The following is a 14,633-nucleotide window of genomic DNA, read 5'->3' as shown; positions in this document are numbered from 1 at the left end:
TATTTTAATAATTACAATAATTGTAAAATTATTTTACATCAGAAGAACCATGAGAAGAACCATATATAATTTGGGAATTTTATAAATGTTTGATGGCAACACATAAACTTTCAAATTGTTATCAGCGTGGGTGTGATTGATAAAAAAATAAAAACAAATAGTTATCTTTTATGTCATATCGTAAAAATCTGTATCTTTATTATTTGTTTTGAACGTATTTATTACTTTATATGAATTATTGAAATAACAATATTACAAACATATATACATAATTCGCATAAATCCTACGGTTTATTGAAATAAAATAATCAAACTAAATACAAATCAAAGGCGCGAGAAAGAGACAAACATCGTGAATGTGTTCAATCTTGATTGGCAATGAAGTGTCATTCATTAATTCATTTCCCAATAATGGCCGAATCTTAATCTAAATACGGATTCGTAATTCTTATTATTGTTCTGTTGCGAATTTTGTCGTGCAAGTGATTTCTGTGCATGTGTTGAAAAGGGAATAACGCGGAATGTTTCCGCTTACCCCGCCCGTTGTGAAAAGACTTTTGGGCTGGAAGAAGGGTCCTGAGGGATCGTCAGCAGCGGAGGACAAATGGTCAGAAAAGGCAGTTAAGAGTCTGGTTAAGAAGTTGAAAAAGAGTGGAGCTATTGAGGAGCTAGAAAAAGCTCTATCGAATCAAAGCAGCCACACTAAATGTGTGACTATACCAAGGTACTTACGATCAGTTCTTTTTTTTATTTACTACATAGTTAAAAAATAAATTTTGCAAACTATTTTTTCACACAATTTTTTTATTGATAAGAAAATTATCTGACTTGTAATAATTAAAAAGTAATGATTAACAAAAATCGAATTGGTTTGAATGATTTCTGATTACATAAACAATCAATTGTATTGTTTACAATTTAAATTATACATACAATGTATCAATTTGTTGTTGACTTAATAGTGTAATGTCTTATCACTTATTACCTCATAATATCTTTGAAATAAATATGTATGTTATGTATTCGCAAAATTTAATTTTACATAGTACTCAATTAATATATTTTGGTAAATAATAAGATACATTTTTATTCATTCTTATAGGCATAACCAGGATTGCCTTTATGTACTAATTTCATTCTTCAAATACTTATTATCTAATAAGACTACATGTAAGAAAAAACTGCAAATAAACTTTAATTATAAAATTGAATACAACAATTTAAACTTTGTTCAAAAGTGGCGGTAAATAATTTTTATGTAGTGTGACAATTCTAGAGACTAGAGAACTGTAACAACACACAGGAGGTGTCTGCATGATCGTCAAATTGGAAACATAATCTGCGATTATTTTCTTATTTTGTATGTGATTTCATGTTCAGTGTAAAGATATGGGGAGGCACAAGTATTGCTTTATATATTAAGCTTTTGCATAGCTTCTATCGCGGGCCTTGAGCGCGGGGACTGAATCCAGAAATTGTGTAACGAAAAACCTCACGCTCCCCACTCCGACGGACCGAGGTGTGGCTTGAAGACATGCTATGCAATAGCTTTACCGCGGCAGTCCCTGAGTGCCACGCGTATTTTTTTATTATTATTTGTATACTAATTATATAAAAATTGCATTAGTTATTTCTGTTAGCACATAAGTTCATGTCTTTAAAAAAACCGAGATAGAAAGCCGATATTTCTGCAAAGTGAAGGTCTGAAATATGTCGCCATTATCTGGTTGAATCTGTCATTTGATTGAATGACTAGTGCCTTCATATATATCACATTGTCATCATTACATAGTATAAAACAAAGTTGCTTTCTCTGTCCCTACGTCCCTTTGTATGCTTAAACCTTTAAAACTACGCAACGTATTTTGATGCGGTTTTTTTAATAGATAGAGTGATTCAAGAGGAAGGTTTAAGTATATAATTTATTAGGTTCCAGACAGCGCGCGAAGCTGCAGATGGTAAGCTAGTACAATCATAAATTAAATAAAATGTAACAAATTACACATAAAAATTGGCATTTTTACATCACCCATAAAGTATGTATGAATCAATAAGGCTGAGAACTATTTGAACAATATTTTTTTTCCATTTCATCTGCAATCAGCGGTTTTCGCTATAATCGGATGTATTGTAAGTTTGGCATGTAGAGCGAGCCCTCCAGTGAGGACAACTGCTCTTCGATTCGTCAATTTAGATATTTTTCTTTTTAAGACATTTTTGGTAGATCTTTTTTATTTGGACAATGTGTATTCTCAAACTAAAACATTGATGTTAAATCATGATAACATAGATTTACTAACTACCAACAGTTTCAAAAGCAGTTTCTACAGAGAATAGCTGGCAAGAAATTGTATTAATACGACTATGATTTGATCTTATAGTTAGTATGAAAGTACTTCTATTGGGAGAAGTGTGGATAAAGTTATTTTAGATTAATTTAATTATACTTTAACATAATTTTATAGATAAGAGCATTGCATGATAATAGCAAAATAATATAAATAGACATCTATTAATTACTAGCTGTGCTCTGCGGTTTCACCCGCAGTCCTCGCTCCTGTTGGTCTTAGCTAGATGATATATTATAGCTTATGCCCTATAGCCTTCCTAAATAAATGGGCTATTTAACACCGAAAGATTTTTTCAAATCGGACCAGTAACTAGTTCCCGAGATTAGCATGTTCAAGCAAACAAACTCTTCAGCTATATAATATTAGTAAAGATGTAGTAAGAAATTATCAACTTATGCAACCTAAAATGGAGAGCTAGGTATAACTTATTTAAATTTACAGCCTTAATAATAAAATATGGAATTCTGTTTTAAAAATAAATACCAACACATTGTGAAAGGTATAACACATGGTCAATAATTATTTTGTACATTGTTCTTATCTATATTAACTTATCCCTAACATTGCTGTAATTTGCTAAATTTTTTGGCAACCCTACACAAGGTCAGCATAAATTATGACCTCAAGTACAAGGTTAGATTGTAATGAACAAAAGGGATCTTCGAATTTTGTTCTAACAAAGACTGAAATTTATATTTTTATACGTCAAGGGCATTGACCTTGCGATTTTTCGTCCAATAAGCCCAAAACCGGAAAATTCAATATGGCGGATAAGGTACTGACTCTACTACCGACTATTCTAGGAAAAACTCCACACCTAAATGAACGACTATAACCCGACCAAAATTGAAATCCCCCGAGCTCATTGACCTCGCTCGGGACAACGACCATCGCACTTTGGTTACATAACCGCAGACAGGACGCAAAATCCAAAAGGAAGGTCAAATCGCCGTCAAAACAATTGAAGCTTTGTCAATATGGCCGACGGGTTTTGGACCTCTGCGTTTTTTTAACCGCTATTTTTATTAGAACAGGAAATAATTCTCAATTCGAAAAGGATTTATACTTTATCCGGTGTTATAATATTTGCGATATTTCTAAATACGTTCGCGTCTATGTGCGTTTTATGTGAACATTGATTTGTTTTTGTGTTAGAAAAGTGTTAGTGTGTATTTGTGATAGTTTTTTTGAAATAAAAATCGTAAGTAATTCTTATTGGAATCTTATTTGTCAATGAACTCTTTGTTGAATCTACTTTCAGTAATCAATATTTTTAACAGATAATAATGAATAGAATAGACTAAGGTCATTGGTAGTATTTTGTTATTACGCACGTGAGATTTTAGATGAGCTTTTTATTTAGCTTGTTAATGATAAAATTTACTGTAAATATTACCTTGATGCGCAATATGTTATTATTTCATTAAATAAAAAATAAATATGTTAAGTGTACTTTTTAAATTTAAATACCCATAATTGCATAATTTTGATTTTTTTTTGCTGTTCCAATGAGATTTAAAAACATTGTTTTAAATTTTATATAGGTTCTAATAAAAATTAAAAGACTATAATTTTATACTATAAGATAATCCTTATAGTATAAAATTGATATTACTCCAAAGAGTCCTTATACTTAGTATAAAATTGATATTATTTCAAAACAGGCAATAATACAGTTTCTTGTGCGCTCTTCTTTAAAAATGACTTTTAGAACTAATGTATGTAATGTATAATAGTTTTGTTTATAATAATTTGAATTTCTATAGGGATTCTAGCTGAATGAATGAGTTTGAGCTTTTACCATTGAAAGGTCTGTAGGCTCAGTTGGTGGTAAACGGATATCTATGGTTATGACAAAAATACTTCTAGAAGTCAAATTTAATAAATACATGTTTAAATTTGAGTTTATTTTTATGATGTAAGGTGTCTATCCTCTTTACTGTAGTTGTTACTAGCTTACCGCACGCAGCTTCGCTCGCTTTGTCAAATACCTAATAAATTATATACTAAAACCTTCCTCTTGAATCACTCTTATCTATTAAAAAAAATGCATCAAAATCTGTTGCGTAGTTTTAAAGATTTAAGCATACATAGGGACAGAGAAAGCGACTTTGTTTTATACTATGTAGTGAAGTAACTAATATCTGTTTACTAGCTGTGCTCCGCGGTTTTACCCATATTACTCCACTCCTGTTGATCTTAGCAAGATGATATATAGCCTATAGTCTTCCTCAATGAATGGGCTATCTAACACTGAAAGAATTTTTCAAATCGGACCATTAGATTAGCGCTTTCAAACAAACAAAGTCTTCAGCTTTACAATATTAGTATAGATATATTTTTTTTTGTTTCAGAGTGAAGCCCAATGATAATATATTGAATGGACAGTACAGGAAGGGTCTGCCGCATGTAGTTTACTGCAGGCTGTGGCGCTGGCCGCAGCTACAGGTCAGTTTTATGTGCAACATGTTTTAATAACTGAGGCCCCGGAATCACAGACACAATAGAAAATCTATTGTGTCGTGGACCGATCGGGCCGCTCGGGGCTCAATGGGTTAATAAGATTTATAAGACGAGGTAAAAGTTTTGAATTAAATGAAGTTTGTTGTACAGTTGTGTTTGGAGTGAAGCCACAATCTTTATGAAATTATTTTCCTTTTTAAAGGAAGGGATTTTAAGATGAAGGGAGCATTTAAAATAAAAGCTTAAAATAAATTAATCAACATGTTATATTAATTTTATAGAAAATATTATGTCATAGAATTCATTGAATTATACAAAATAAAACACTAATATGCATACCAATTTACATAATATAATTAATTTGGGGCAATAAAAAAACTATTGTTTAATATTACAGAGTCAGCATGAACTAAAGCCAGTTGATCACTGTGAATTTGCATACCAGTTGAAGAAGGACGAAGTGTGCATCAACCCTTATCATTATAATAAAATTGATTCGCCTCGTAAGTAAAAAAACAAAAAAAAATCTTGTTTTTTTTAGTACTTATAGGTCAATAAATATCCAAATTTGATAGTACATCATTAAAAAAACAAATAATATACATATTGGTTAAAAGTTTTAGTTCAGGTTCTGAACATGACCAATTATTATTTTGAGAGCTTTAAAGTGTCTGTGAACAATATGGCCCACGAGAAGTGTCTGGGAGTACTGACATCTTATTTTTAACTGTATATTCTATAACATGTGAAAATCGAAAAAAAGCATATTTCTATATTATCTATCTGTGAAATTATGTTTGCATGCCAGTATAACTGGCGAATGTGCTGTACTTTCCATAAAGTAATAACTTGTGAACCACATTTGAGCAAATAAAGATTTATTTATTTATTTATTTATCAGCGAGTGATGAATGTCAAAATATTTACGCAGATCACTGTCTTCTTCATTTAACTAAAAATTATAGACATAACATACACAAAAATTTATTCACAAAAAAAAAATACGTGTGGCACTCGGGGACTGCCGCGGGAAAGCTATTGCATAGCATGCCTTCAAGCCACACCTCCGTGCCTGTCGGAGTGGGGAGCGTGAGGTTTTTCGTTACGCAATTTATGGATTCGGTCCCCGCGCTCAAGGCCCGCGATAGAAGCTATGCAATAGCTTGAAAATAACTCATATAACAACTGAAACTTTGCAGCGTTGCCTCCAATCCTGGTGCCCCGTTGCCCGGAGAGCGAGAGCCGCGCTCCGCCCCCGTACGACTACCACCAGCCGCACCACGAGCACACGGATAAGTGAGTTTTTTTATGTTTATAATTTATTTTGTAAGTGTGTTTGTCACTGAACTTTGGATTAATGGCTGGACAGATTTTAAGGAACTTTTTTTTTGTTTCTTTAAATGGATTTAAAATTTGTCTAGATTTACAAAGTAGAATGCGGTATGAATCGAATAAAATTGAGGAAAAAATACATAAATATGTTCCTTTCATTGTTCTCCGCTTCTATATAAATGCGTGTATTGTGATGTTATTGGCTAAATTACTGATACTTTTTTATTTTATTTTATTAATTTTTACCGAACTCATAATTGTGTTGCTCTCTCTTATTAACCGACTTCAAAAAAAAAAGGAGGAGGTTATCAATTCGGCCGGTATGTTTTTTTTATGTATGTACACCGATTACTCCGAGGTTTCTGAACCGATCTACGTGATTCTTTTTTTGTTCGATGCGGGATGGTGTCGAATTGGTCCCATAAAATCGGATAGGCCCAGTAGTTTTTATTTTATAAGTATTTTTGTCTGTATTTGTAAATGTTGCAAGTACAAGTAAGAAGTCGGTTATTATCACTTGTTATATTTATACTTACCATTTTTTTTGCATTAATTATTCGTCAAAAATATTTACAAATAATCAAGTTCTTTTTGTCTTTTTAATTCAATACGAACTAAATGATGCCTGTCCCTGTTAAGTAGTTTTCTGTAACTAATTGTTTGTCGAAAAATGAACATTAATATGTCTGTCTGTCTGTCCGTACAGCAGCGTGATGCAGAGCGGCGTGGTGAGCGCCCACAGCGCGCTCTACCTCGAGGCGACGCTCGCGCAGCAGGTGCCCGGCAACACCACTGTGCACCTGTGAGTTTGTGTGTCTGTCTGTCTGTCCGTACAGCAGCGTGTAGAGGCGGCGGTGGTTTGATTGTTTTTCAGAGCTGTGTGTGTTGGCAATACTTACCAATAGCTTATTAGTTATATACTTAAGTCTACACTAATATTATAAAGAGGAAAACTTTGTTTTTTTGTAATGAATAGGCTCATAAACTACTGGACCGATTTTAAAAATTCTTTCACCATTCGAAAGCTACATTATCCACCAGTAATATAGGCTATATATTATCACGCTAAGATCAACAGGAGTGGAGCCACGCGGGTGAAACCGCGTGGCACAGCTAGTTTCCTATAAAATCAGGAGTTAATGAGCTAATAATAATATAGTTATTATGGTTAAAGTAACCAAACGTTATCAGTTCAAACTATCACTATGAATAAAATTGTATCTATTTTTGTTTGCTTTCACCAGACGCTATATTGTCTGTTATGATCCACGGAAAGCGTCTGGTTCTGGTACTATTCAATATCGTTTTATAATAATTATGTGTTAAAGAATATTTATATAAAAATCATGATTTATTTAAGTAAAATTAACTATGTACTGTGCGTTCGTAAATTATAACAATCAACGAACAATTTAACCCATTGAGCCCCAAGCGGCCCGATCGGTCCACGACACAATTTTCTATTGTGTCTGTGGTTCCGGGTCCTGAGTTATTACGTAAAATTAACCGTGTACTGTGTGTTTAACAGAAACAAATGATCTGATTATTATGGTAATTAACAATGAAAACTATTAAATTCCAGGAGTTCGTCCACAGTGGAGACGCCGCCGCCGGGCTACATGAGCGAGGACGGCGATCCGATGGACCACAACGACAACATGAGTGAGTTTGTTGACAATTTGATTAATTTATTTTTCTATGTTTTGGTAAAAAAAATATGATGTTTAAGTTACACAGTTTGCAAAAAATTAAATTTTAGGGTATAATAATTCATATAAATACTTAATACTATATTACTTGGTTTTTTTTTTCAAAGTAAAAGATCATTTATAATCAAGACAGAATGCATATCAAGACTTTTTTAATCAGTATTTTATTGCACCCAGTCTAAGACGTTTTTATCATTTACCAGACCTTTTCCACCACACGACATTAAATAATTGTTTACCTTTAGCATTCATCAAACAAATTATTCTGTTAAACAATAACTTTAGATTGCATCACCACCGTACAACACTTTTTAAATAAAAAATTCGTGTAAATAATATTTTATTCTTTCTATTTTTCTACCTAACCATTGTTACGTTCTGCAGACCTAACCCGTCTGAGCCCGAGCTCTCTCGGCGCGGAAACCGCCCCCGTGCTGTACCACGAGCCTGCGTTCTGGTGCAGCATCAGCTACTACGAGCTGAACACGCGCGTCGGGGAGACGTTCCACGCGTCGCAGCCGTCCATCACTGTGGACGGGTTCACTGATCCGAGCAATAGTGAGCGGTGAGTAGACGGGTGGGAAGGGAGACGTCTGGGGAGGGAGACGTCTAGTGAGGGAGACGTCTGGTTTAGGGGATGTTTGTTGAGAGAGACGTCTGGTGAAGATGGATGGTCTGGTTATGTTGTATATGTGCTCAGATAGTTACTATGAGCTGAATACGCGCGTCGGGGAGACGTCTGTTGCGGAGACAGTTACTACGGTAGAATAATTAATTTCTATTTCGAAATATTTGTTTAAATATTAGAACAATTAATTTCTATTTCGAATTATTTGTTTAAATATTTCGAAATAAAAATTAATTGTTCTATTGTTATTTATTTATTTATTTATTATTTTATTTAAATGGAGAGAGTAAATAAGAAAATGAACATCGGAAAATATTCTTCTAATATTATATAAATCTTTATTACATTTCTTAAGAATATTAGTCAACAAGATTTTACTAGTGTTATCTTTTGCTATGGTTTCTAAATATTTTTTTTAAATATATTTTCTTTATTTCTAATGTGTTAAACTATTAAATAACTATATTTCTTCCACAGTTTCTGCCTCGGTCTCCTTTCCAACGTGAATCGCAACGAAGTCGTCGAACAAACACGCAGACACATTGGTAAAGGCGTGCGCCTTTACTACATAGGTGGTGAGTGTATGGACCGAAGCTTTTTTTGTTATTTTTATAGTTATCTTATAACTTATATATAAAAATGAATCGCAAAATGTGTTGGTAAGTGCATAACTCGAGAACGGCTGAACCGATTTCGATAATTCTTTTTTTATTATATTCCTTGAAGAACGAGGTATGTTCTTATGGAGAGAAAACGTAAAAGTAGGCGGACCGCTAGTTTAGAAATAAAAAACTTCGTGTGTCACTCGGGGACTGTGGCGGTTGCGCTATTGCATGCTATGCCTTCAAGCCACACCTCCGCCCGTCCCCGTGGGGAGCGTGAGGTTTTTTCGTTACGGAATTTCTCGATTCGGTCCCCGCGCTCAAGGCCCGCGATAGAAGCTATGCAATAGCTTAATAATGTCTTGGTTGTGAAATTAAAATGATTTGGAAAGTTTTGACCATGTTAAAAATATATAATTACTAGCTTACCGCCCGCGGCTTCGCCCGCTTTGACTTAAACCTAATAAATTATATACTAAAGCCTTCCTCTTGAATCACTCTATCTATTAAAAAAAACCGCATCGAAATCCGTTGCGTAGTTTTAAAGATTTAAGCATACAAAGGGACATAGGGACAGAGAAAGTGACTTTGTTTTATACTATGTAGTGATGTGAAGAGGTGGGATTCGAACCCACGGCTTATTCATCCGTAAGACGGAATACACGGGTTAAAATCCTATCTCATAAACTGATTTTTACCTCATGTTTAAATGTGCAAAGAATAAGCAGTGAATCATACAAAAAAAATGTGTGCGTGTACTAGACGTGTACACACGTAAGAAGTGAAACTTCTTTATGACCTTATTTTTCAAAAAATAATTTACTATATGCAAACTTACAGAAATACGTCGAATCGCGCGTGATAGGGATAAAAAAAAGATGGCGCGTAACGGAAAAATGTCACGCGTAACGAAAAAATGTCACACTAATTTTTTTTCCAACCCCGATAAAGAAGTTTCACTTCAATAATTCATTAAGTGTCTTAATCAAAAAAACTAGCTGGATCGCATTTCATTATTTTCGTTTGGATGAAGGTAGAAAAGAAAAGTTTAAATATCTACACTAATATTATAAAGAGGAAAACTTTGTTTGTTTGTTTGATTGTAATAAATAGGCTCATAAACTACTGGACCGATTTTGATGAAATTTGGCACAGACAATCTTTTGACCCTGAGAAAGAACATAGGCTCTTTGGCTCTTTTATTGCGAAATATGTACCACGGGCGAAGCCGGGGCGAATCGCAAAGTTGTTATATTTTAACAATCTTAGTAGTCCTAATCATTAATAACCTATTTTAAGTATTTTCGGTTAGTTTTAAACTATATTTTTCTATTACAGGGGAAGTGTTCGCAGAATGCCTCAGTGATTCCTCGATATTCGTACAGAGTCCAAATTGCAATCAACGCTACGGATGGCATCCGGCGACCGTTTGTAAAATACCGCCAGGTTTGTTGGTTTTTTTATTATTTTTTCTGTGTATTTGCTACAATCAAAACCCTGAACCAGTCAATATCCTTATTGACGGTCATTAAGGTTATTGACTAAGGGCGTCGGTTAATATCCTTATTGACTGATTTTATCTGAGAAAATCAATTAATAAGGATATTGACCGACGCCCTTAGTCAATAACCTTAATAACCGTCAATAAGGATATTGACTGATTCAGGGTTTTGACTGTAACATATTCATATGCGACCAGTCGTACACTGAAACTGAAAAAACAAACTTTTATTTAGCAGCTAAGTGTGACAGAGAAAATTGACAACAAATGGTAGAAAATACATTCAAAAAAAGACTACGTGATAATTATAGTGTGTCCTACAGTTAAAGGAGTTAACTAGTTTTTAACCACGAGCAGATAGCTACAAAATACCCCAAAAAAGGAAGCATGTTTTTTTGTATTTTTTTTTTTACTATTTTAATGTGTTTTTTTGCAGGTTGCAACCTAAAAATATTCAACAACCAAGAGTTCGCTGCACTACTAAGCCAGTCGGTATCCCAAGGTTTCGAGGCTGTGTTCCAGTTGACACGCATGTGCACGATACGCATGAGCTTCGTGAAGGGATGGGGTGCGGAGTACAGGTGAGTAGATATTTAGTACATGAGTGGGTAAATAGGAAATACGTCATGACACATGAGTGGGTATATGGTACACATGAGTGGGTAAATAGTACATACATGATGCGTGAGTGGGTAAGTAGTACACACATGAGACATGAGTGGATAAATAGTACATACAGAAAATTCAAAATATATTCTCTGTAATTTTTACTGACGTGAGGACCTTTTTGGCATCACCCCAATTTTAAATATGTATTTTACTTTTTTTTGTAATTATGTTTTTGTTTCCTCATTGTTTTTGGTGCTATATAAATTAATTTGAGTTTGAATTTATACCACTAGCTTTCCCACCCTCTATGTGTGTGCTAAATTTTATTGTAAATGGTTCAGTAGTATTTACTAAAGAGTTACAAACATACACATACATCCATCCTCACAAACTTTCGCATTTATATTATTATTAATTAATTATTAATGACATATTTCTCACAAACAGACGACAAACAGTGACCTCAACTCCGTGCTGGATCGAGCTGCATCTCAACGGCCCGCTGCAGTGGCTCGACCGCGTGCTCACACAGATGGGATCACCGCCGCTACCATGCTCGTCCATGTCCTGAACTGGGTACATGAGCATGAGTAGGTATATAGTACATGAGTTTGTATCACGAGTGGGTAAATAGTACGTGTAGCTGTATCATGAGTGGGTATATAGTACATGTGTCTGTATCATGAGTAGATAAATAGTACATGCGTTTGTATCATGAGTAGGTAAATAGAACATGCGTGCGTATATGTTTATGGAAAAACGCATGAGTCGGAAAATAGTACATGTGTCTGCCAGTTGCAACTGCATATATGTTTATGGAAAACCACTGCCGTGCTTGTCCATGTCCTGAGCTGTACGTGTGTACTAGTATATATATCATGAGTAGGCATATAGTACGTGCGTGACAGTTGCAACTGCGTATGTGTTTATTCAATCTTCAAAAACATTGCAATGAGTAAAAATCTGTAACAACCGTACCAAGATAGTTTGCCTATGTACTATTTATTACTTGTGTCGGCGACCTATCTACACGTTTTTACGTATAATACCGTCGGTTTGTGCGTGTCCATGTTTTAGCTGTACGTACTGTTCGAGTTGTACGCACTGTACGTTCTGTACGCACTGTACGTACTGTACATGCTGTACGCACTGTACGAGTTGTACGCTCTGTACGCACTGTACGAGTTGTACGTTCTGTACGCACTGTACATGCTGTACGTTCTGTACGCACTGTACGTTCTGTACGCACTGTACGTTCTGTAGGCGCTGTACGCACTGTTCGTGCTGTACGTACTGTACGCACTGTACATGCTGTACGCACTGTACGTACTTTACGCACTGTACGTTCTGTACGCACTGTACGTTCTGTACGCACTGTACGTACTTTACGCACTGTACGTTCTGTACGCGCTGTACGTACTGTACGCACTGTACATGCTGTACGTTCTGTACGCACTGTACGTACTTTACGCACTGTACGTTCTGTACGTACTGTACGTACTGTACGCACTGTACGTACTGTACGCACTGTACGTACTGTAGGCGCTGTACGCACTGTACGCACTGTTCGTGCTGTACGTACTGTACGTGCTTTAGTCTGTATGTAGCTCGCAACACTAATTACCTCGGAAATGAGTCTTACGATTGTTTGATACGCAGTTTTGATGTAAATTCAATAATTATTGGTAGGTTAAGTGAACTCAAACCTTAATCAATTTTGAGTGTTTTTTTTTTTGTGGTATGAAGTTGGAGCTTTTCACCTATTTAGAAGAGGAACAGTGACACACTTGGTGAACTATAGCTTGGTCTATAGTTGTTGAGTTTAACTCAAAGTTGAGTAACGTTTGAGTGTTAGTTTAAACGATACGGATGAGTCGATACGATGAAAAAGTTTTAAAGAAATATGATTTGTATGTTGTTGATGTTACGGTACATTTTCGCACAACACTTTTTTATTTATTATATAGAATCACAGTTTTCTTATATTATGGATCTGTTTAGCTTATCTGTCAGATAAAGTGACAAATAGGCTATCAGAAACATTATCAGCAACTAACAAGTGGAAAACTGGTAAGAATTAGAAAAAAAAAAAACCTTTTTCATATAAAAATAAATTTATTTCCACAAAAAAGTACATAATCAAAAATCTGTTAAAAAGAATCGACTTGTCCGACAATCGTCAATAACTATGTAATTATCTTTATCGGAATCGTTTTTTATCAATATTACTATAATCATGATTTATCATTAAGTTTACATGCGTGTATAGATGTGCGGTTGGTTGCTGGTTTCTAAACGAAAATGTAAAAAAAAAATTGAGGGTACTTTGTTTTTTCAGAATAGACGAGTTTTTTGTCTCTTTTACGCTTTAAGTTAAGAAATAATAGTATTTTTCATATTCACGAAATTTATATATAACTAGCGGTCCGCCCCGGCTTCGCCCGTGGTACATATTTATGTTTTCTCTACATAAGAACCATCCTCGTACTTCAAGGAATTAAAAAAAAAGAATTATCGAAATCGGTACACCCGTTCACGCGTGATGCCGTGACCAAGGGAAATAGGGATTCATTTTTATCTACACTAATATTATAAGGAGGAAAACTTTGTTTGTTGGTTTGATTGTAATGAATAGGCTCATAAACTACTGGACCAATTTTAATAATTCTTTCACCATTCGAAAGTTACATTATCCACGAGTAATATATTATAGGTTTTATCCCGGAAATTCCACGGGATCGGGAACTATGCGAGTTTTTCTTTGAAACCGCGGGTGGAGCCGCCGGCGGAAAGCTAGTATAATATATATAATAGATGATTGACCTTTGTGTTCTTATTTGAATCGTATAAACTGAAAACATTACTCTCTTTTGCGACAGCGGTTAAACCAATCAACCAATCGCACGTTAGCTTTTAAATACGTCACTAATCGTTATATCGTTTTGCGTTTTAATTATTTGCCATTTTATGCATTTAATCGTTGTTTTTTCATTTATTATTAAAGTTAACATTAAAATATGTACATAATATTTAAACATTGCTATGCAGAAGTCATTTGTAGGTTAGGGTTTTCTTTTGACATGTTTTTTTTATCATATCATGAAATATATGATTATTATTTTTATCATTTGTGATTGATTTTCTTATAATTCCGTCTCTTTCTTTTGGAAACGTTATTAAAAAGGGAAACATATTTGCTACATTGAATTAATTTTATATTTTATAATAATAATATTTTTCACATAGAAATAATTAGATATCAAACGAACATGGAGCTAGAGCAAGGGCATTCTTTCGTGATCTTTTAATGTAAACGAAAACTTGTATTCAATGTTGTTCAGTATTAGAACATTGCATAGAATCTTTTCGAACGCACTAAGAACAACGAAATAATGCTCTACGCCTAGTTCAGGATACATCGCCCATTTTTGCAAGTGA

At 34.3% G+C, this 14,633-nt stretch overlaps 1 protein-coding gene across 1 annotated transcript; it reads left to right on the top strand.

Moving 5' to 3' along the window:
- The first annotated feature begins 331 nt into the window (after positions 1 to 331).
- On the top strand, positions 332 to 12,506 carry LOC123704062 (mothers against decapentaplegic homolog 3). The gene is made up of 11 exons (XM_045652321.1): positions 332 to 724; positions 4,706 to 4,799; positions 5,212 to 5,317; positions 6,014 to 6,110; positions 6,853 to 6,948; positions 7,729 to 7,808; positions 8,240 to 8,420; positions 8,961 to 9,058; positions 10,424 to 10,531; positions 11,023 to 11,167; positions 11,643 to 12,506. Exons 1-11 carry the CDS (start codon positions 522 to 524, stop codon positions 11,764 to 11,766), a joined length of 1,332 nt encoding a protein of 443 aa, XP_045508277.1. The 5' UTR covers positions 332 to 521; the 3' UTR covers positions 11,767 to 12,506.
- Positions 12,507 to 14,633: the final 2,127 nt, after the last annotated feature.

The sequence above is a fragment of the Colias croceus genome, chromosome 28 (genome assembly GCF_905220415.1).
Source record: "Colias croceus chromosome 28, ilColCroc2.1".
In the NCBI taxonomy this organism is placed as follows: domain Eukaryota; kingdom Metazoa; phylum Arthropoda; class Insecta; order Lepidoptera; family Pieridae; genus Colias; species Colias croceus.
The sequence above is the reverse complement of the archived record's forward strand: the minus strand, read 5'-3'. Positions and strand labels throughout refer to the sequence as shown.